Source organism: Cinclus cinclus, chromosome 2, assembly GCF_963662255.1.
Source record: "Cinclus cinclus chromosome 2, bCinCin1.1, whole genome shotgun sequence".
In the NCBI taxonomy this organism is placed as follows: Eukaryota; Metazoa; Chordata; class Aves; order Passeriformes; family Cinclidae; genus Cinclus; species Cinclus cinclus.
This window is the reverse complement of record NC_085047.1, coordinates 76,744,123-76,768,005: the sequence shown is the minus strand read 5'-3', so window position 1 is coordinate 76,768,005 and position 23,883 is coordinate 76,744,123. Positions and strand designations below refer to the sequence as shown.

Genomic DNA, 23,883 nt, shown 5'->3' with positions numbered 1-23,883 from the left:
AGCGTTTGAAAATACCAAAAAAACACTAATATTGCAGTGTATTTATATGAAGCAAGCAACAGAAATGATCAGTGTGTAGACAAGAAAACTGCTGTGCATGGGGTCCTCCTTACATCCCATTAACAATGCAAGGGTTAGGAGTATCCAAATGAATCTGGTCCTCCAAGCTCTGGCTATAGTTAATGAAGAGAGATACGTCATTCAGGGAATGATTCAGCACATGGAAAGCTGAGATTCTAACACAGCATAAATGGTGTTTCTGTGAGGCAGGAATGTAGCATTTATATCTTTCTGGATAAAATTACCCAAGATGATGTGAGATGCAGGCAGTGACCTTTCCCAAGAGCTGCTAAGGGATTACAGCTCTGAAATAAGGCCATCTGCTCTAATCCACATAAACTACCTTTCCTAGCTCCACTGAGATCAGCACCCATCTCTGAATTGAGAGATGGTTGGTCCCACCCCAGAAGGAGACAACATGTTCATCACTGCCATTTGAAGATGGATTTGATACCAACACTCATCATTAACTGACCATAAATAGTAATTATTTTAAATGCCATCAGCAAGAACAGGAAATAGGAATTTTAACAACAATATTAAACTCCTTGTTTTTTTCCTGAAATAATGCATTAACAAAAGTAGTTAAATCGTATGGAGATGTTTCCCTTTCAAAGTCTAGGAGTTATAAAGAATTATCTACATTGGCAACTTTCATTAGTTTCAGCCTTTAAAGGATAGCAGCATAGGACACATCTCAGCTTTATTCAGTGTGTTGCTCAGTATTTTGCAAATAAGTATTTTAAAAATAATATGTTCAGAAGTATTCTTCTTATGTCAATATATAATGTATCTTAATCCTTCCTTTTTCATTTAAAAAATGCTTGAACTCTTCTTACATTATCAGACTAATCCAAGATGAGACGTGCTTCCAGTCCCTTCCTTTTTATGCTCTTTCTCCCATTTCAGCTGTTTGCAACCTTTAGATTTGACAAAGTATGATTGAAACATAAAGGCTTTGGTGATCTTTCACTTCACCATGGCCAATTCTACATTAAGATCCAGGCCTCTGCTCCAAGCAATGCAGAAGGACTGGTTCTCTGAATCTAAAGTGAAAGGGTAAAATTAAGATCCCATCAAATATAGGCTGAGTATTGCTAGACAGATTTTCAGCCTGAGATGTGGTAGGATCTACAATGGAGGTAAGCATCTTCTCTGCTTCTTCTCTTAGGATAACCAGGTTACACTGTTTCCAGAAGGGCAGAGAACTAACAAAAGATGCTTTTTGCTGCAGGGTAATCCCATGTCTTGTCTAGAAATGCCATATTATTTTCCTATAGAGTCGCCATGAAAATTGACAGAATGGAGTACACAGAGTACAGCATAGACAGAAGTGATTGCAAAGACCTGGCACTGTGAGAAACTACTGTGACCATCACATGAATGATGGCATCAAGAAGATATCTGGGTCCTCACCTGCATTGGTACATTTGGGTGCTCTCTTTGGCAAGACAGACCAGCGCTCTGCAAGTGTGCAGCAATAAGCTGAGGGTGTGTGATACAGCTTTTTGAAATCAGAAGCTCTTCAGTTTCACTCATTGGTTTTACCTAGAGATGATTGCTGGGATGGAACTAACATCTGTGGTAATTAGCCCTCTATAAATCTATAGATGTATAAATAGCAGCAACATTGAAGTCTGAAATGTGAATCCAATGTTTGGTAGTAAAGAAAATAATCTTATGTTAAAGTATTTTTTTTTCCAAAATTATTTAATAAGTAAAGCAAGATTAATGATCACTGAAATTTTAGCTGATTCAAGTCAATTGTTGAGATGGATGGAAATAAAGCAGTGTTAATTTTATAATTGAGTAAAGAAGTGAAACAAATCAAGGTGCCTCTGCATAAGGACTTAAGTTGAAGAACTAGGTAATAAAAATGGCCTTAATAAATAATCTTTTATAAATTAAAAAAAATATAAAATTATGTTGTAGACCACTTTCGAGACCTAATTTATACTGCAAAGTACTTGCAAAGGCTTATGTGATTTTTGGCCTCTAGAAAAGAGTTTATTCTCTTCTAGCAAAGTTTAATACATAAAAACTGAACCATACTGCTCTCCTACAATGAAATTCTATACCATTTCCAATGGAGAAAAAAAAATTTACTGAATGCTGGAACAGCTGGCAATGAAACTATAACAAGTAATCATAAAATTATTAAATCAGGAGATTACCACCTTCTAGTATACAGTCAAGCCTTTTGTACTGATCTGAACATTTAAAATATTTTGCCTTACCAGCCTATCCAAACTTGTGCCAGCAGCAGTTGTAGGTCTCTCCTCTGGGTTATATGGCCTAAACCGGGTATTGAAGTTTTCAGGGACAGAACGGGAAGATCTCAGGGCAGGTGCTGGTTTAGGCTGGCCACATCCTTGGAAGACCTGAAAAAAGACATTCTTGGTTATATGTTGGTTATATGAAAATCGTAAAAAAAAGAAGGCTGGTATTTTTTAGCCTCTTTATTCTTTCTTTTGTATACTTGAAACAAGATTTGATTGACATTTTTATACTAGTGAATTCAGTGCTTGGCCTGCATAAAAGCTCAGGTTAATAATTTAGTATTATCAATCATTTGGTGAAGGTATAGAAACATATAGGGACCTTAAATGCCCCTTAATTTAAGAAGGGGATTATTATGAGAAATTAACATCTGAAAGTATCTTAACTGCTGTCTTTCCAGGAAGAAAAATGTAACAAAGGATGTCCTTTGTGGCAGGACATAGTTGATAACTGTTTTCAGTTTTGTTAAGATGTGGTATTTACCCAGAATCATAGGTCATCCATAATCACTACCTACAGCTCTTTCTACCTTGCAATCTTATTTGTAGTCTTAGAGAGAAGTAGTCTTGTAACTAGATAGCTTTCTCATTCCCTACCAATCCCTCCCTAGAAGAAGGGTAGGGCAGACTACCACCGTGAGCAACAGTGATAATTATTTTCTGCTAGTACACTTGTTTTCTCCGTATAGAAAATAATGTTCTGGTTATGAAATTTTTCATATACTTCCACTGGTAAAAAAGTTTCAGTACTGTGTATCTGGAAGGTACTAAAGGACACCAGAGGACACTTTTGACTACTGGATATCAAGCATATTTCCCAGTGGCATTTTGGCACGTCTGAAAAGAGGTAGAATATCTATGGAGTTAAAATTTTCAAGTGCTCTCATGAAGTAGAATCCTAGTGTTTGCTTTCATAACAACTTTTTCAGTTTTCGAATCACCCCTCTGGTTTTGTGACCATTGTATTTTGGCCGTTTCATCATTTTGCCTCCATTCAAAAGAAAAAAAATTAAATGTCAGAGTTTCTTGTAAGACATATTATACAAAATCCTGATGCCATACACAGATTGTTTGAATGAGCTTTGTGGGGGTGAAAAGGATGCAGATGCTGTGTTTTGATTGTAGGACCACCTTTTTGTGTGGCTATGTTAGTTTCTGTGGCCAGGATTTGGTAGTGGGGGGACTACAGGGGTGGCTTCTGTGAGAAGCTGCTGGCAGCTTCCCCCATGTCCATCAGAACCAATGCCAGCTGGCTGTATGAGACACACTCTGCTGGCCAAGGCTGGGACAATAAGAAATGATAGCAGTGCCTCTGTGATAACAAATTTAAGAAGAAAAAATGTCCTTGTGCAGACAAAATTGCGGCTAGAGAGGAGTGGGGTGAGAACATGTGAGAGGAACAGCTCTGCAGACACCAAGGTCGGTGCAGAAGGAGGGTCAGGAGTTGCTCCAGGTGCCAGAGCTGAGATTCCCCTGCAGCCCATGGTACAGCCCATGGTGAGACAGCTGTGCCCCTGCAGCCCTGGGAGGATCACAGGGATAGAGATCCACCCTCAGCCCATGGAACAGACCCACACCAGAGCAGGTGGGGCCTGAGAAGAGGCTGTGACCCCATGGGGGAAATCCTGTGCTGGAGAAGGGTCCTGGCAGGGACCTGTAGACCTGTGGAGAGAGGAGCCCACGCTGGAGCAGGATTCCTGGTAGGACTTGTGACCCTGTGAAGGGACCCATGTTGGAGAAGACTGACTGAAGGACTGCGTCCTGTGGAAGAGTGACCCATGTCCATGGTGCAACTTCTCTTTCTTTCAGTGTACATTAAATTGGCTCTCAGTTAGGTTTCCTAATGTTAATTTAGAGGCCCCAAAGGATTCAAAATTCGTTGAAAGAAGCTGATTCATACTAAATATATGTCCCATCATCAGGTCTGCTTTGGTTCAAAATCCAGCAAGTCAGATGTTGTATGGCCATTGGGATTTTTAATTTATGAGTGGAATACTCTTTGTTCTGGTTTAAGAATATCTGTTTTAAGAGTTCCAAGCCTCCCTAGTCCTCGGGACTATTGGACAATAAATTAATTTAATCAAGAAAATTGATTTTAGCTTGTAAAGCTCTAAACCTTTCATCAGGAAAGAATCTTATTTTTCCTTTGTGAAGAAAATTCAGTGGAGATTAATATTCAAGATTTGCACATGATTGTGTAAGATAGTGTTCAATTTAAAGGGTGAAATTTATATGTTAAGAGCATGAATTATACATACAAAAGTTTACTTAATTTTCTTCTGACTTGAGACAAGTTATGCACTAAAAACATAATTGCTTATTTCGATGCCTATGAAATCCCATTTACTGAATTAAGCAGCTGGGTATTTGCCTACAAAGCAAGCGACAATTATCCAAAACATACAACTAAATTCTCAGGAGAAAGGAAAGTGAGGGCATGTCTCCTTAAATGTCCCAGTGTGTGATTGTTAAGCTACTTGTATGACCATGTGGTGCAACTGCAAGTCTGCATAATTTATATTTTATCTTTCTTATAATGTACTAAAAAAAACCCAACAGGGATTTTGCAGCATTTATCTTCATACAAATAGTTGCAGCAAGTGGTTTTATACAAACAAATTTGCATACAGCCAGACAATAACAGAAGTGGAAACTATACAGTAATATTTATATCACAGAAAAAGAACTTGTTTTTTAAGTGACCTAACAGAAATGCAGTAAGGATACAATATTCAGTAATGGAATTTAGAGTGTAAAAGAGACATTTTAAAATTTGCATCCTATTATTAAATGACAGAACACACAATGTGAAGATGATAACTAATATTGACAAATGCTTCCTAAGAAAAAGCACCTGAAATACTGCTTTACAATGATACTCAGAGGTAGCAAACAATTTCAGGAAAAATATTCAGGTGTTTCATTACGCATGCTGTGAATTGGTAGTGTAAACCCAGTCTCTAAAAACTTGTATTTTATATATAATTGGTGCAGTCCATTTCATCTGAATTGCCAGGGCGGATTCCATTTGAAATTAAGAAACCTGAATTTAGTTGTCATTATGTATATGTCTACGTTTAAGTTATACTTCTAAAATAGGAGAGATCAAAACCTTCCTTCTGTTTCTCTCTCATCAGCATCTGCAGTAGTTTGGGTTGTTCTGGGATATCTGAGACATCTGTTAAGATTTTATAGCACAAACCCATTCCTCACTGAACTGCAGTTAAAGCTCAAATGGACCAAATCTCTGTGGTCAGGGATATGAACCAAGCCATGAGAACAAGTCAACAGAGCCAGTGAAGAATTAAATCTCTTGAGCTGACTAAATGGAAGTATCTACTTCAGGCCTAGGATGTGCACACTGTGGAAAAAAGAACCTTTTTCCCAGAAGACTTTGAAGTTTAGAATTATTGTGGAAGACATAGTTTGTTCTCTGTGAATCCTTGGGTCATATTGTTATTTAGCCATGTGCTAGTGCTCAGTGTTTCCAGCTGAGTGTCTCTCTATGATTCTGCTCCATTGACTCTTCAGATAGAATAGCATTGATTTTTTTTCCTGAAATGCCATTATATTTTTCCTGCATAGAGCTCTGTAAAGAACACAGATAAATGAAGAGGTTTCCTTAATATGAAACTTGTGGATTATTTTAAGAAGAACCTTGGATGTAGTTCTGTGAAGATATCCTCCTTATTAATAATGCATAGGTAGTCTGCTATGCCATGGAGCTCATTCATCCATTTAGCTGAAGTAATTGCTGAGAAGGAACATGTATTTATAGGTTAAAATGGCACATCCATCAAGTCAGATAAAAGCAGATTTAAGACTTACTAAGGGGAAACCCAGTTATGGGATAGACTATATGAAAGTCGAAAAATCTGGTCATGGCAGCTAAATGACTCCTACAGCAGTCTAACATGCCTGTCTAGGACCAGACCATTGCAGAAAATAGTTCACTGCTATGTTTTTAGCAGAAATGGAGACAGGATTGTTCTGATGCGACCAGATTAGGATTTTTTTCCATTTTGAAAAAAAAAAAGGATGTTATAACATCTTTTGTGCAGATTTTTGAGTTTTCCTCCACTTGTGAATGAGCAATCTCTGCAGATATCAACAAAAACATTCATGTTTTTAAAATAGAACAGATGTAGCATTTACCTTTTGACTTGAAGCAGGAATCAAAGGTGTTGGTACTGACAGCCTTGTGGGAAAATTGTGAAGGATCTCAAAACATGCTTGTTTTGGCCAAGACTGAAATGAATGTTTATGTGTTATGACTCTGAATATGACTATCTGAATTACCTCAGAGAGAATGAGAATGAAAATAAGGTAAATGTATGCAAAGACTAAGTCTTGGATATGAGCTGAACCATGGGAAACAATGCATAAAACATAAAAATTTTGCCTGAGAAATAATCAACATGTTGCTGAGCACTGAATTGGGCATTATATTGTTCAAATACCAAAAAGGTGTCACTGGAGAGTAACAAAGATATTTCAATAAAGAGGATATCCTGTCTCAGCTATTATAAACAGAAATCCAAGGTAAATATACTGCACCCTGACCTCTGCCAGAGGCAACCTTCAGGAAACATGACTTTAGTCTGGGTAGACCCAGGCTGCAAAGCCTATTCTTAAAAGGTACTGATGTCTTGGGAGGTATCTCAGGCAGCCCAGGTTCATTGTTTTGCGCTCTCTGTGGTTTGGTTTGTGGAAGGAACTCTCTAAGAATGGCTGCAGGTGTTAGATGGTGAATCTATCTATGGAAACTGGCTTTGATGTTCCTCAGTCCTTGTCTTCTCTTGGAGAAGGGAAACCTTGGGCATATTCAGAGCACATAGATCCTTCCAGCAGAAAGTCCTTGGGTTGTGACTTTCTATACAGTTGCTCTTTTTTGACAAGCATCTCCAGTAGTCACAGCTGTCAGGAAAGGGACTTTCCCTGAGGCAAAATTAGGGGCGTGTGTGCCTGTCATTAAGGGACATGACAGTTGTGCAGGTGAGCAGCCAAAAAGCCTAGAGATTGGTGGTCAGACTTCATAGACAGCCAGTGCTCAATATAAACTGCTGAGAAATACCAAGGAAACAGAGAAAGATCGCAGCCTCAGCATGAACTGGAGGATCTTAACATAATACTAGCTCTTGTTTAATGTCAACTGTGCTGGAATAATCGACTACAATCATCACACAAAGAAGAAAAGTTAATGGCCTAGGAACAGAGATGCTTTGTTTTATGCAGAACTCAAGCAATAAGCCTTGACTGTCTCCACTGATTAATTGTTAAGTCATTGGCTTTTTCCTGGACTTTTGGAATAGGGAAATTTTATATAACTATTTGAAACAGGAGTGCTGGGTTTTGGGTTAAATAAGGTCTGGTTCTTCTGCCTCCAGAGAGGATGAAGTAACTGAGAGCTCCTTGAGGAAGAAACCTTTTGTTTTAATTTTTTTCTGCTCCTTTTAAAAGACAACCAAGATTATGGCCGAAAATTCTACTGAATACAGCACAGAGTCTTCCCTCAGACATCAATCAGATTTTTAGGTAGAAAAGGCTGCTTGTCAATAGTGAAAAGCCATCTGTATGTATGTGGATGTTGCAGGCATAACATTATTAGTGCATCATCATTTTTCCACTGTAAAAAAACACTGATTGACTTGTGGAAAAATAGCTATGATTACTAGTCACCACATTTTTCAGTAGGTACAGTCAAATAAAAGGTGCAAAATTGTCTGAAGAATGAGAAAATAGAAAAGATCATGATTTCAGCACCCTGCTTGAAACTTTCTGAGTGCATCTCAGAATAATTGACAAGAGTGACTTTTCTCCCACATTAGGTCTCCCACATTCCATGCACCCCATTACATCTGGTGAGGTATCTGTCATTTTTCACCAAAGCTCTAAGTGGTCAATACGTATAAGGGGGAAAAATTAGATGACAGAGGACAGATTCAAAGTCTGCTTGTATATCATCTCTGCAGGTCTGCAGCCTGGCGTAGAAGAGGACAGCACTACACCCAAAGCCTTTGCCTTTTATTATGGGGTAAAGTGTTTCCATTTTACATGAAAAATGATGGATATAACCTGGGAGATCAAGGAAATCACATTTCAGGAGAATAATGGTCTACAGAGAATATACAAAGGTCTCAAGGATAGACAGTGCTGTTATCTATGAAAATATAATGAAATAAATTTTGTGGATATAATTTCTGTTCTGCAAGATTTAAAAAATATTGTCTAAAGTTTCTCTTAGAGGAAAACTTTTGCATTGAAAATGCTATTGCTATTAATCTTTACAGAAAATGAAATATTTTTGAAGGACGGGAGAAACAGTCTGCTCTGCTACAAACAAGTAGTGAGATGAGCTCATGCCAAAACATCATTGGACTCTGGCAGGGGATGCACCTTTCCAGCCAATGGAAAAACTTTGAAAACCAAACAAGTAAAAAGGAAAACAAAATACACCTGGGCCTGGGGTGAGTTTTAAGTGAAAATATTTTTTGTTTCTTTTTTGAGGTAAGGGCTGAGTCTCTGAAGCTAGTCTTTAATTCCCAAAATATTTGAGAGAATTTGGCTGTTAAAAGACCTTGATCACTGGTGCCAGAATAAAGTCTCATCCTGCAGGATGTAGACTACTTTTAAAATCCAAAGAACGTCATGTAGGTTGAAAGCAAAAGGCATATTGAAGGAAACTTTTAGCAACCTGCAGCACTGGGGCCATAAAAAGCATCTAATTCTGGGTTGACAGGAAGAATGTAAACCTCAGGCTCCTGCTTTTTGTCCCCACTTTTTTTTTTTCCCCCCAGCTACAGCATCTTCCTTCCAAGCAATGGAAAACCACTGACTTAGATGGCAGTCTGGCCAGCACCTAACTGAGTACTGGGAGTTAAAAGAGAGATAGAAGCTCCTAATGCAGATGGCTTGGCAAACTGTTGACTTCAGAATTTCAGCCACAGTGCTCTGATGAATATTAAGGCAAAGCCATTAATTGTTGACTGTTGGCTTGACAGCACCTGCTACTGAATTAGAAGAATCTTATTAACATGAGGTTCAGAGGTGGTGGTGATCTGTGTATACACACACACATTAAAAATGGAAAGGAGGAAGCTGGCATCATTAGCTCTGTTTATCTTTGTGTCAGAATCCAGACAAAACTATCAAACTGAGGTCTGGTAATCGGAGACTGGCCAATGTAGTATTTCCCTAGAGTGGTTATTAAAGGAGGTTAAATGGAACATTTTGTGTATTCATTCACCTGAAACACATTGTGCTTCAGTCTGACCTAGATAAATCAAAATGTGTTTGGAAGTTAATATGGAGAATCACAGATGAGGCACGAGTGGAAGCTACCAAATGTACTCTGCAGGATAATGCTTACAGAGTTACCACTGGTTTTCAGCACTCTCTATTTTCCTTAAATCTCTTGCATCTATTAATTTGAACTTTAATAAATGGTAGCTTTCTCCCTTCCAGTTCTTTATGAAAAATTTGAACTTGTTTAACTCAGTGAGTAATTCAAAGGCAGTCTGGTGAGCTGTTGAACAAGCAAAAGTAATTTCTGGTGGTTTGGACAATCTTTCTTAAAGTCTAGACAGAAAAATTGGTGGAGATGTTTTTCCCCCCACTTGCGACATTCAACAACAGAGAAGGCACAACTCACACAGTACCTTTGCTGACACCTGCATGCTGTTTTCTTGCATGTTCATGATGGCTTCAGAAATCTTGACATCAATAGGATCCATGACTGATTCAATGTTGAATGGTCCCTCTAATCTCTCCGCTACCAGAAGCATAGCATCTGTTAAAACACAAAGCAGCCATTCCCTTAAAGAAGGGATACCTTTGGGTTCCTCAGGCAGACCAGCATTGCCAGATGTAGGTGTGGATACCGAGCACTCCTCAGCAGGAGTCTGGGGGGCCGTGTGGCAGCAGCTCTGTGAAGCCTGTAAGGCAGCTTCCCAGCTGCCAAAAATATCTTCCCTTACTGCTGCCACCACAAAAAAAGGAACAAAGACTTTAAAAGCTAGATTAATATTAGTTGCCATAGCATTATCGAGCTTGGAGTAAAATTATTTGACATGGCCTCTCGAAGCAGCCAGTGCTCTGGAGTGTGCTATATAATCTCCTTCTCAAGAAAAAGCAGGATGATAGAAATGAATCCTTGGGGTATGTTCTTACAGTTTGTGTGAGATGACCAAAATTTTTATATCGTATATCAGGGTGTTATAGTAACTGGTTCTTTTTACCTTAATGATCTCATTTTCTTGCAATATGAACAACAGATGAATATTGGATTTCTGCCATAGTATACAGGTATAAACCATGTTTGCCTTGCTACATTTTCAAATCATAGCTGTAAGTTGTATGCAAAAACATATATTGTTTGTATGTTTTGGATTAAAACAAAAAAGTTTGCTTGACTTCCATTAGAGTCCCTCTGCAAAATAATTTAATATTGTTATGTTCATTAACAAGTAAAAACCAAGCAACTGAACCAAAATTCATGGCAATAAAAAAGGTTTTGCCAATAATCAGATATATTTGTCTATACACAGACACAAATATATCATAATTTATGTGGCAATAGCCATGTGATAAACTGGATTTACAGGATATCCTTTGAACATCATATTCAATCCCTGTCTCCTATGTTAGACTTAAAGTTTTCAGGAACTGATTAGCTTTAAGCAGATGATGTCTGTAACTTTAACATGATAAACAAAAATCTTCACATGCTCTCTTCTTTATATATCAGACTTTAGCTCCAGAAAGTACCAAGCAGACTTCCTTCTGAAACAGACCCATGACTGCTTTTCTGTTGTAAGCACCAGTCCCACAGCAGCTGTGTGGAGAAGCCATGGAGGTCCCCATAGGTTTGACAGCAGAGCTTGTTAGCTTCACACTTGGCTGCAAGTCAGAGAGGTTTGTTCCAGCATGGACATCCTCTCCTTCCCCATAAAGGCACAAGTGCATGCATGGAGGTATTGGAAAAAGTGGCTGGTGTCTCACTCTATCAGCTGAGACACACACCTTCATGCACAGCCTCACCCTAGGACTGCATTATGTTGTTTACTTGCTGTCAGTGCATATCCAGAAATCCCACTGAAATTGGAATTTCCTGGCATGTAGCACCTAAGCACTTCTGCAAATTTACATCTAATATTTCACAGTATTTTTAGGCTGGAAAGAGTGTAATGCCAGTTATCTGGAGTGAGGTGTATAGCACTTGTTGCTAACTGCGAGAAATTATGAGATGGTAGGAAATTGGTTTCAAGCAGAGGTGTTATTTTGACTGTACATTATTTCAAAATTCTTTAGTTTATACTTTGTCCAGTGGGAAATGGTGAAAATGGGAACTACGCCTGAGAGAGAAATCAGTTTTCATACACACAATGACACACATATACACATACACATGCACACACAGACACTTATGGATTACTGCAATAAGTTAGCAGTTTTCCCACATGCAAAAAAAAAAAAAATAATAATTTGTAAATGTGGACTCCTACGAAATATTTTCTTTTTCATATTCAGAATGACTTGTATGAAACACTTATGCTTTAGTACTTAGTGGGCAATGTGATCAGCTTAAATCTTAGGTGCCACGACCAGCACTAGGCATTGTTAGGGCACAGGTTTTGGTGGATGGATTTTGGTAGCTTACTTCAGGAATAGAGTTAAGATTAGGGTTACTGCATATAGAAGTCAAGAGGTAGATTTTGGTTGTTTTTTTGTTTATTTTTGTTTTTCTTTGGTAGGAGCAGACTACATTTTAAGTTAAGGACAGGTACCTCTTTATATAAGTCCACTTTATTTTGGCACTTAGAAGGTTGGAAAAGTCTAGTGCTAAGCCCTAGTATGTGTTCAGGGAGTGTGCTGAGGTGGAGTTCAGTAAATACATAATTGATGGAGATGTCTTGTGAGAATGGGTACTGGCTCAAGACTACTTGCTGCTTCTTCTGATGGCATGGGGCACTAGTTCTGAATTAAATCTTGAAGTGAAATCTCAGCTATGTGGCAGAAGAGAAAAGTGCATCCCCTTTAACTGAACAAGAACCACAGCTTTAATTTAAGAACAACCTTTCCTCAAGTAAAGTGCCTTCAACTCCAAAATGAATAGCTCTAGGAGATGCATATTAAAAATTGGTTCCTGGCTTACACAATTTGTATCTTTAGAAAGATAACTTTCAGCTAATCGGCTTCTATTTTCTGAACCTTAAGCCCATCCATAGACTTAGTCTTTATACATATATTTCTATCAATCTATATCTATATCTATATCTATCTATATCTATCTATCTATATCTATATCTATATCTATATCTATATCTATATCTATATCATCTATATCTATCTATATCTATATCTATATCTATATCTATATCTATATCTATATCATCTATATCTATCTATATCATCTATCTATCTAATCTATATGTATCTAATCTGTATATTATCTATCTATCATCTATCTATCTATCTATCTATCTATCTATCTATCTATCTATCTATCTATCTCTATATGTATTAGTCACTGTTAAGGAGGTGGGCAAAGGCTGAGGAATGTGGATAATTCCTGGTTACCAAAGGTGAGCTTTTTGTTATGTTGAGCTTCTTCCTCTGATTTAGTATGGTATAGATCTGATGATGCTTTCAAGAGACGGGGTTCAAGTTAGGTTAGAGTCAAGTTTATATTTCAATCATATGGGCTTTAGTTTTATGCTATTGCTCTGTATAAAGGAGAGGAAGAAAATAAGAGAAAATAAAAGAAAAAAAAGTAGGAGAGAAAAATTAAACAGTAAATGCCTGCTTGTCCATATTCTTTAATTTCTATCTCCTTCTCTGACTTGGAATGAATCTGGACTGCTCCAGGCAGCTATTCATAACTTAAGTCTGTGGAGGAACTACCCTAAAGCAGTGAGAAGCTATGAGTCAACACTGACACTTGACATTAGAGTCTTGTGATCTTTTATTTATCTGGATCTTAAGGATATGCCTGGGGAGCAAGGGGTTAAGGGGAAAATAGAATTTGAAATGTCCACATCTTTATTGACAGATACATATTTATATCAGCAGTTTGAATTTTCATTTTTGGATTAGGACGTAGGATAGGATCAATGTTGAAGTAGAGGCTTATACAGGGTCATAGTTGGAGAAGAAGAGTCTAAGAAATGGATTAAATGCAGTGACAAGAGATGCTTGAAGGGCTGAAGTAAAACAGGTTCATCCTTCAACATAATTTCTGAGGCTGACACAAATTGTGCTTCCAGTTAATGCTCATTTTAGAGATCAGATCAGACTAGAAGTCTTGGACAGTTGCACAGTTCAGATGAGTTCTTGCACAAATGGTAATTTAATGTTTGAGGACTCATTTTTACTTCGGTTTCAGCAGTTTTGTGGGTCCATGGCTGACTTAGCAGTGACCAGGCTGCTGGGCTATTCTTGTCTCCTTCTGGTAAGAGTACTACAAGCTCAGTCAAGCAAAAGAGGATGAACAAGTGCCACTTCTATGAAGGCCAAATTGATTTTCTTTGCCTCTGTCTGACTGGGCTCTTCCTTCTATTCTTTTTCTAACCATCATGCTGTTCCTAACTAAATCAAACATACCGAGATGATACCTGACAGACATGGACTGAGAGATGCCTGAAGAACAAGCTGTTATTATTATTGTGAATGAATGTTCAGGCTCCTCGGGAACAAAATTACTTCTGTATTTAACTAGCTTCATACTACAAATTTTTTGAGTTAACCTCAGATTTAAATTAAGACTGAATTTTTCACCCATAACACTGATTTGTAGGAAGAAACACTGTACAGTGTTTAAGGTGAATTAAGGTGAATTGCTCTCTTGGAAAATATTTTCTCAGGTCATTAGGTAGGATTTTCTTTTTTGCCAACCCTAACCTCTCATTACAGTGATAAACTTTCTTATTCACTTGTACAGTTCCATATGAACACATACATATCAGGTACCCTGTGCAATTGAGTGAAATGGAAGCTGTGAGGTTGAATATAGTGAAAATCAGATGAAATGTAATAATCTGAGATTTATGACAGGAGAGTCAAAATGTTGCAATGGTTCTCATCAGACTGTAGCTCTTCAAATCTATAATTGCGTATTAACAAACACAACACCTCTGTCCCAAGTCCTTTTGTTTTCTCCTTCTAAAATGTTGTGAATATTATTTCATGAGAAGCTGGAAAGATTTCAAAATGCAGTTCAGAAAATCTAGAAGCTTTAGTCTTGCAGTCCTAATTCTCAAGAACAGACCCTTCAACTGGACAAAAAGCCTAGCTGAGTTCAGTGTAAATCTGAGTGGCTTAATAGTTTCTCAGTCACCCCAAATAGTAGCTATTGGGAGATTAATTATTGTTTGTGCTATAAAAAATCTGAAAATTGGGTGATTGACTCAACTGTTTCTTTTATCTTAATGTAGTTGGACTGTATTGTTCAATTACATATGATCTTTTTTTCTTTTGTGTTTTTCCAAATCTGCATTCTTAGGTTCAGTATCTCTTCCTTCTCTATATACTACAGCATTTGGAAAAAGCTGGCATCTAGCTGCCAGTGGATGAGGAGCTCAGTCTAGGCAAGTTGTTCTTGTGCTGTGGTTTTGTCAGGGGCTTGGAAACAATAGATGTAACTAATTGCTCCCTTGAGGACATGGGCTTGCCAATGGTCCTGAGAAAGTGCAGAGCATACAGCATACCAGGGTCACCATTGGTGCTGCTGCTCTCAGCCTCTCCTTGATGCTGAAAGCAGGACTGGGAACCTTCCTGGTGCAGTCACCCCTCAAGGTCTACTGAAGGCCTAGGGTGTGAGCCAAGGGTCCCCAATATATCTCTGCCAACTGAGCACAGCAGCTGTCTTTAACTGCTTTATATTCCATTGTCCATATTGAGAAATACCACAGGTATTGTGGTCAGTGGCTTTTAGGAAATTTGTTTCATTTTAAGCGGTATATCAGAGATCCTGAAGAATTTTTTCGGTAAACTTTGTAGGTTCTTTTTTTTTTGTTTGTTGGTTTTTTTTTTTTTCGGTTTTATAGGTGCCATTTTAATGAGAAGCACAGGAGAAAACTGGTCATCGTGCTAATTTATTTATTGTATAACTTAAAAATTCAGAAGACCAGGTGTGAATTTGGTGAATTTTAAAATATAGGAATACTTTATGAGCCCTAAACATCTCCAAGCAAAATAATGGATAGACTAACAATACAAATAACTGAGAATCTGCCTCTGTTTCCTTGGAAATGCATCAAGACACCCTTTTATTATCTTGATACCAAAAGTGACGAGCTCCTGTTTGTGTTATATTTCTTTCGGGGCAGTATCCCAGAAAACTTTCTAGTGAATTTCAGATTCAAATAGAAGGAGCAGGGAAAATGACACTGATTTATGAGACTTCTAACAAGTCAAAACTCCCCCAAAACTAGGCTGAAATACAAAGTTCTCACAAGAACAATCAGTGTCTCCTTTTCCTTGCCCTCTTTCTATCATCAAGAAAAGTCAAGGAGGGTCTGATAGGAAAATTCGTGAGGCTGATAAGGTAAAGAATTTTTACGGTCTCTGTTAATTTGGCTGTGATATCAGTTTTTCCTTTCATGCACATTGTTGCTCTTCTACTTCAAAATTATCAGTGAGATTCCAGTAGCAGCTGAGCTTCCCCCAGGGAAATCCAAAAAAGAATCTATGGATGAAGTATATAAATGTTGTTTCTTCATGGAAGTAAAGGATGGTAAAAAACTAAATTGAATGTCCTTCACAAAACTGTAAGGTATATTTTATTTTGGGGAAAAGAAAGGAGGAAAATCAGATCTTATTTTAAATATATTATTAAGAGTTCTCTATTTTTCTTCTAGGTATGTGGTCTTAACAATATTGAGAACTGCAAAGTGCTTGTTTCCAGAGCTGCTGGTGAAAAAAAAAGTAAGGGTAAGTTTTTATTTGTGAAACTTCAAAGGATTTTTTTATGGACAACACCATGGATTGCAGATTAAAGAGTTTTAAACAGAGTGAGCAACCTGTTGCAGTTGACTATGACCTTGAGAGTGGCAATGAATATTTTGGAAAAGGATATAACTGTTGATATGCTGGGCTGCAAGGCAGGGATCATTTGGTAGCTTCCCAACCTTCTGACCAAGGGCAAGGAGAGGCAGGAGTCTGGATTGTATTTACTACGTCGTGTAGGTAAAACTCAGTGAGTTTTCCATCATGACACTAAATATAAATAGTGGTCATAAAATCTTTAGAGCGTTAGATGGTAAACTAATGAAACAAATTAAAAACTAAAAATTGAAAAGTGAAATATGGGTACATATTGACTTTTTACAAATATAATATCAGTGGAAATACATCCCTGTAATACTCTGCCAAAACTTTTACTGCTAGATTATGATTTACTAAAAAAATTCAAGAAGAGGAAAGTAAACCTCTAACTCACATTTAAGGGAGGTGATAAGAACTCTTTTCAGGAAAACAGAATAAGGCATGACAGTGATGCCAAAACAGCTGTTTTCCTTAGGGTCTGTGATCCCTTGTCCAAATTATTAGTTATGTTAGATCTCTGTATGGTTCTATCCTGATGAGGCTAAACTGACACCTTATAGATTTCCTCTCTGAGTATCATTAAGCTCCACATCCACTTTATACTATGGCATAATAACATTACAATTTTCTACCTCCTGCCTTTTTTGTTTGTTTGTTTGTTTGTTTTGGTTTTGTGATTTTTTTGTTAGTTTTATTTTTGGTTGTTTGTTTCTGTTTCTGCTTTCTTTTGTTTCATGGGAGAAGGCACTTTTCTTTAAATTCATGTTGCACTTGTGCAAAGGGGATGTCAATATTTTTATTTGGATATTCAGTTAAGAATAATCAGTTAAACTTCTCTCTGGATAAATGCAGACAAATGACTTGTCCGTCTTTGCCTGAGCAAAACATGAGAAACTGCTGGATGTGGGGTAAGATTTTTCTGGAGGTAAAAATTGACGGCATATGCAGCTGAACAAAACAGGGAGCAATGGGGAAAGTGTGTCTGGGGTGGATTGTTTACATGGGAGAAAACAAGGGCAAAGAAGCATGGGGAAAATAGCTGGAAGAGGGCATATGAAAGAGGTCATCTGGAAGAAACACTGGTCAGCAAACTTGTCAGAGGCTTGAACACTCCAGTCTGCTCTATACCCCTATTAAACTGTATTCTTAACCATTTTCTGGTTGAGAATCACAGTATGGCTGTGCAGAATATTTTCTCTCTCTCTGTAGCCAGTGATCCTGTGAGTAGCAGACCAGCAGCAGGTAAGACCTGAGGTTTCTGCTGGACACTTGGTTTAGTCTGGGTACTGAATCTGAACGGTCTTGAGGTCCAGGTTTATGGTTCATGGGAGCTGGTTCAAGATGTGTGTGTATGAGCAAAGGGCTTTGCATGCAGCTCCCAAATGAACTGCCACAGGGGCAGTCTGACAGGGATCCATTCACTCTCTTATCCCTTCTGAGCCTGTCATTTCTGCACATCATCCTTGAGCACCGAGTTCTTCCAAGCAGTAGTGCAGAGGGGTGCACTCCTGAAGGGGCCCAACTGTACACAGATAACCAAGACACAGAAAGCTCCATTTCAATTTCTTTTCCTGCTGTGAGCAGGCTCAAAATTTTACCTGCTGGAAAAACACCTTAACTATCTCTGCTATTCTGAAGTGCCCAATAGCTCTCCTTTTAAAGCTGTTTCTATGGAATACTTAGCTATTCTGAACAGAAAGATTGATATTTAAGGCAAGAAGGGGTGAATCCAGTTTTCAGGCTTATCCTTGAAGGGCTGATGTCTGAAGGATGATGTAATGAAATTGTGTCACCAGTTCTTTCAGGAGGAACTGGAATCCAGAATTGTCCCTGCCAGCTTAAATTACCAGCTAATTAAAAGGCAAACTTTAAAAACTAGTGTAGAGTATCAGATCCAGTTTTTTATCTATGTTTTAATTATAAGGATGTACATATTTAAGGATTAATATGTACTTTTTGATATTTCTGATTAGCTATGTAGCCATGTCAGTTCATCACAGTATCACTTACTCTTCCTTCAAAATAAAAAGGAAAAAATGAATTGTGAACACTGAATAAACTAAAAGGATTTTTTATTACTGCTGTTGGGATTGTATCTAACTGTCTCTTAGGTTGAGCAGCTCAAGAAATTACAATATATGTATGAAAAGTTATTGACATGCAATTGTCATCTTTTTGCATCTGACAGAAACAAAATGAGTTTTGTTGGGTGAACTGCAGTTTCACTAGATTTTTTTTTAGTATTTCACATAGCATACATTTTTCTTCCATGTATTGAAAAAAATGGCAAGATAAAATTATTCTTCTTCTACATCTTTCTATAACTTTGAGGAATTCTAAATAATTTATACACTATTATAAGATCATGCCTTATTTTTGTTCATGTATGCAAAAAGAAAGTAGCAAGGACTAGGAAAAATGGTAATCTTTGTCTACTATTCTTTTTCTTCCACTACCTAGAGCAGCTGAATGCAAGACGTTCTTCTCAACTGGACCTTTAGCTAACATTACTGCTAAATGTTGAGGGTTCCTTCTGAATGTTTAACATGCATCAATTAATAAACCATAATATATTTCTAAAATCTTTGTCTTGTTGCTTTTACCATATGCCAAGAGAGGTCTAAATGGTCTCATTGCCAGTCACTGGAAATATTAGTAAATAAAAGAACCCCCATTGATGCATGCCTGTAAGGTACCTTCCATAGTTAATTTAAATTTGTATTAACACAGAGTAGTGTGCATAATTCTTTGAAGATGGGGGAGCTTGGAACACTGAAAAAAGTCTATCTTTCTGACTCTTTCTTGATGAGATAGGCTGAAATGTTTGAAAAGAACAAATCATAGACTGAAATTTCCTATTACATTTAAACATATCCTTAGTAAAAATCTCCTAGGTATATCGTTTGCAATATCTTTATACAGTCAAAGACATTAGAACCTCAAAGATATTTTCAACCATTCCAAAGCCCATGCAGAGTTACAGCCCTAGATATAAATTCCTAGGTATAAATTCCCTAGAGATATGTGCAGAAAAATTTTAAAATAGCTTTTGCTACATTCTTTTGACTTTTTTTACAAAAGCTATTTCCTTGTATGCTGTGTATGACTATCAGAATATTTGTCCAGCTATGTGGTATATTTTTTCAGCTGCTTAATTTAAATCAACTATTTCAAATAAGGTGCTTCACAAAATCTTAAACAGCTTTATTATCTCTTGTTTTTTACATCCCTCAGATATATGTAGATATTTATGATGCCTTTTAGTTTGTGCTTGGTCATATTTTCCATGTTTATTTTCTCATTCTGTTTTCACAAGTGATTTCCTCAGGTCTTTTCCTGTTTTTGTTATTTCCCTTAAAGGACTTCTCTAGTACTGTGGTGCCTAGAACTAATTAAACTTTTAGAGTTGAATCTCATTAATGTTGTTTTGCAGAGGTCCTTTTTGTTCCATATGTCTGACTCAGAAAACTCCTTGATGTATCTGATTTCCTCACCCCCTTCATCACAACTGATTTATAATTCATATTTCCCATGTCAGCGCTGACACATTTTTCAAATGTCTCCTTATATTTAGAATTTAGAGTGAATATGATTTCTACACTGTTTTTTCAATTTCTTCCTCACTTCTAATTCTAAATTTTGTGCCATAGAGCTTTTTCCAACCTTGAGATAATTTATGGTACCTTCTTTAATGCATAATCAATGACCTGTCCATTATCTCTTCTGGAAAATTGACACATATTTTACTTTTATAAGAAGTTTGCTTTTTTTTTAAAAAAAAATATTTCAAGAATAACTTTGCCCTTTAGCAGTATCTAATGTACACATAGCATAGAATCTTATTGTAGCATCTTATCACAGCATGGATTGGAAGGAACCTTAAAAATCTTCAAGTTCCACCCCCTGCTGTGGGCAAGGACATCTTTCACTTGACCAGGTTTCTCAAAACTCCATCCAGCCTGGGCTTGAGCACTTCCAGGGATGGGGCACTTACCACTTCTTTGGGCAACATGTTCCAGCACCTCACCACCCTCATAGTAAAGAATGTTTTCCTAATATCTAATCTAAACCTGCTTTCTCTTGGTTGGAAGCCACTTCCCCTCGTCCTGTCACTTCATGCTCTTGTAGAAAGTTTTTCTCTGCCTTTCATAATCTTTCTACTACTTTGTGTGGTGGTATCTGATTTCAATGCCTTCTGCAAAAACCCAGTTTAAACCTAACAGACTGATGTTCATTTTGGCAGTTTACTGCCTTATGGAAGAACATTGGTCATCATTCTATTTTTTTTCTTTTCTATGAATAATCTTTTCTGCTTCATAGTGTCTGTATGCCAATATATGTAATGCATTTTCAGTGCTGCATTATCAGTGAATTTTTAGCAATTCTTTGGGTTAAAAGGGTCCAGTGGATGCCCACCTAGATGGTGAAAATACTGGAGATAACTTTTGCTCCAGAGACATTTTTAAGAGATTCCACAGGACTCTAACCCATGACTTTCCCGTTGTTTTCTTTTTAATAAACTAGGATTGGGGGTAAACAATAAGGTGAAAATGGACACTAGTGTTACTCTTCAGGAGCGTAAATATGAAGACGAACCGAGAAAATCTGAGAAGGACCTCATGATACTGAACCACTGAGCACGAAAATGGAATCAAGTGATGAGTATAAGGAAACAAAAAAAGTCCTAATATTTTTTTAGGCCATGAAGGGTTTTGAGATTACCACTGCCACTCAAAACCAAGCTTTTCAGTTCATGCTACTGTAATATTGGCTTAGCAATCATCAGAAAACCTCACACTGAATATTTGGAATAACTAGAAAAGGAAAAGAGCACCAAAGAAAATAAATTTATAGTTACAAACACATCTACAGTAAAATAACATCAGCACATTGCAGAAGAAGTGCTAATTGAAAGCTCTAAAATATGACACAATCCATAATCTAACATCATACAATCCTGAATTAGAAGAATTACCAGAGAATGCAGCAGTGGCCAGTCAAGTTGTGGGTGACATGGGGTTTTATTAAGGTTCAGTGCTTATTCCAGTACAGGAAAGGAGATGTAGAATATAAAAGTAGAGCATCACATTTTATTAATTTCTTCAAGTTGCAATAGTGGTAATTTGTTAATTCCAAGTATATATGGCAAATTTCTCAGAGATGTCATCTTTTCAGAGAATAACTGGATGATATTCAGTTTCTTTGGTAAATTCAAACTTTATTTCCTCTGAATTAAAGAAAATCGTTGCCTCTGTTTCATGTGTGAAGCCACAGTTGCTATTGAGGTCTGAAATACATACTTGCCAGGTACCAGTGCCAGGTTTTGAATAGAATCCTATGAGTAACATCTTTCCTGCTACTTTGTCAGTAAGATGACTTTATGTCTTTCCTTGCCATAAATAAACAATCAACCTATGACCATCTTTGCTGGCATGAATCCATCCCAATGGAGCAGCTCTCAGGGAGGTGTCATACACAGTTGCACAGACAAAATTGATTTTTTCCTTTCATTTTATTGATTAATATGGAAATGAACTGCAGATATCTCATTGCATTTAAAAGCCTGCCACTATGCTGAGAATTTTGAGATGCTTAATAGAATTTTATCCCAGCAAGTCTCAATGCAGGAAATAAAAATGTTGGGTTTTTTCCCCCACTGATAAATGTTTGATTCCCAAATGATTGCATACATCAAGGCTGTCACAAATCAATGCTGGTGGTATAACTAATCTATTTTTTGTTTTGACATTCCTCTTGAAAGGAAAGAACAATTTCTCTATGTTTGCTTAGCTACACTAACTATATTATTGGGATGAAACAGAACTAATCAATAGGATAGGGGTAACATTGTAAAAATCCTACAATGCTCCTACTTGAGCAATCCTATTTGAGCTCATTAATTCTTCCAAACTATCTGTGTCCTAATCTTTTAAATGACTGGGAGATCAAGAGTAAAAATGTTTGTCCAGTCTAAAGAAGGCCAAAGTACTATATAAAGTTAATGTTCATCATGAGGTCACTTGTCTGATATGCTGTAATCATCATAAATATTAATAATAACACACAACAGTGTTTTGTAGAAAATAAAAAGTCTGTTCCCTCTACAATTTTTGCAGCAGGAAAAAATATGCTTTTAATAGATAGTAAAAAATTTTAAAAATTAGCATATTCCACAGAAAGATTGCTGTCTGGCTGCACATTGCTGAGGCTTACAGGCCAGTGGCTAGGGAACCATTGCATTAATTCTCCCTCTAAAATTTTTGATTATCTAAAATAAACATTTTCCAAAAGAAAAAAAACCAACAACAAAAATTCATCCAACAGCTCCTGTTTCATCCAATGGGGATTTATGAATATGAATTAACTCTATTTCCCCATAAGACTTCTGTATGTCAGAAAAATGGACTAGGAAATCTAGGGAGCTATGGGGATGTTTTGAGTTTTAACCTTTTCTTTCCATTCAAAGCACTTAGTAGAACAGTCCTCCCTGGGTCCCTGAACACTATATGTGGATATGTAGTCAGTTCTGGAGACCTCTGGAGAGATATTCCATCCTCCCAGTTTATTTAGGGGTTAAGTTTGCTGTGAATTTATTCACACTGCATACCCTCTTCAGGAGCTGCCTAAAGTAGCGGCTTTGTGCATTCAAGCCTCTGCACAGCTCTGTCCCACCCTTCTTGTCCAACTGAGCTCCTCCTCTGTCACTGGTCTGTAACTGGAGACCAGCCTCCATGAAATTCCTAATCTTTGTGTGCATCTTCTGAATACAGCTCCCCTTCTTACTAGAATAACAAATGTTGATGAAATTTCACCATCACTAACCCAACCCTAGGATATGAAGACTGATTTCATTGTATCTCTTCTTGTTCCTTGCAGACATAACAACAGGGTACAGATACAGTAGCACATTAAGGAAAAAATGCTAGGCTTTGTCCTCTGTTATTGTAACCTCAGTTTATTGCTGTCAAAAAATAATACTGACTTCAGATTTTCTGAATTAGATAGTGTAAACCCAAATATGTAACCTCTCAATGCTATATGTTTTAAAGAAGACACTAAGTTTATTATTAATACTTATATCAACCAAGAATAGGACATGACCCAGAGCCTAACTGATGCCATAAGTTTTACCTTTCATATTTTCCAGATTCTGTACTGCTTTAGTATATAACTCTGAGCTTCATATAAAGTGTTAGCAAGTTCTCTTCACAGTTTAGTTAGAAAAAAAATCCTTTTCCAGCCAAGGACAGTGTTGCAGCTTCGGGCCCAAGAAGTGTAAACAACGGTGAACTGAGGAGAGAAATTTGGGAAGACTGAACATCATAAGCTGAAGCTGTAATGGGACAATTGACCCCAGTATGTAAATGGACCAAAACTTATAAAAGTGTGAGAACTCATGACCAGTTGTCCATCTTGCATCCATCTTGGGTCCATCCTGGGTGTAGCCACGGCCAGGCTCTTGTACTGCCCAAGGTGTATCCTTTGAAGGCCTTTCAATAAA

The 23,883-nt window shown here is 37.3% G+C and overlaps 1 protein-coding gene across 1 annotated transcript in view; it reads right to left on the bottom strand.

The window, feature by feature from the left end:
• GPC6 (glypican 6) overlaps positions 1–23,883 on the bottom strand; it is a 719,541-nt gene that overhangs the window by 54,689 nt on the left and 640,969 nt on the right. Inside the window, exons 5-6 of the mRNA XM_062487801.1 lie at positions 9,998–10,128; positions 2,298–2,441 (exon numbers count right to left, since the gene is read on the bottom strand). Coding sequence (XP_062343785.1) covers positions 2,298–2,441; positions 9,998–10,128 — 275 coding nt within the window. The remainder of the gene's footprint in view (positions 1–2,297; positions 2,442–9,997; positions 10,129–23,883) is intronic.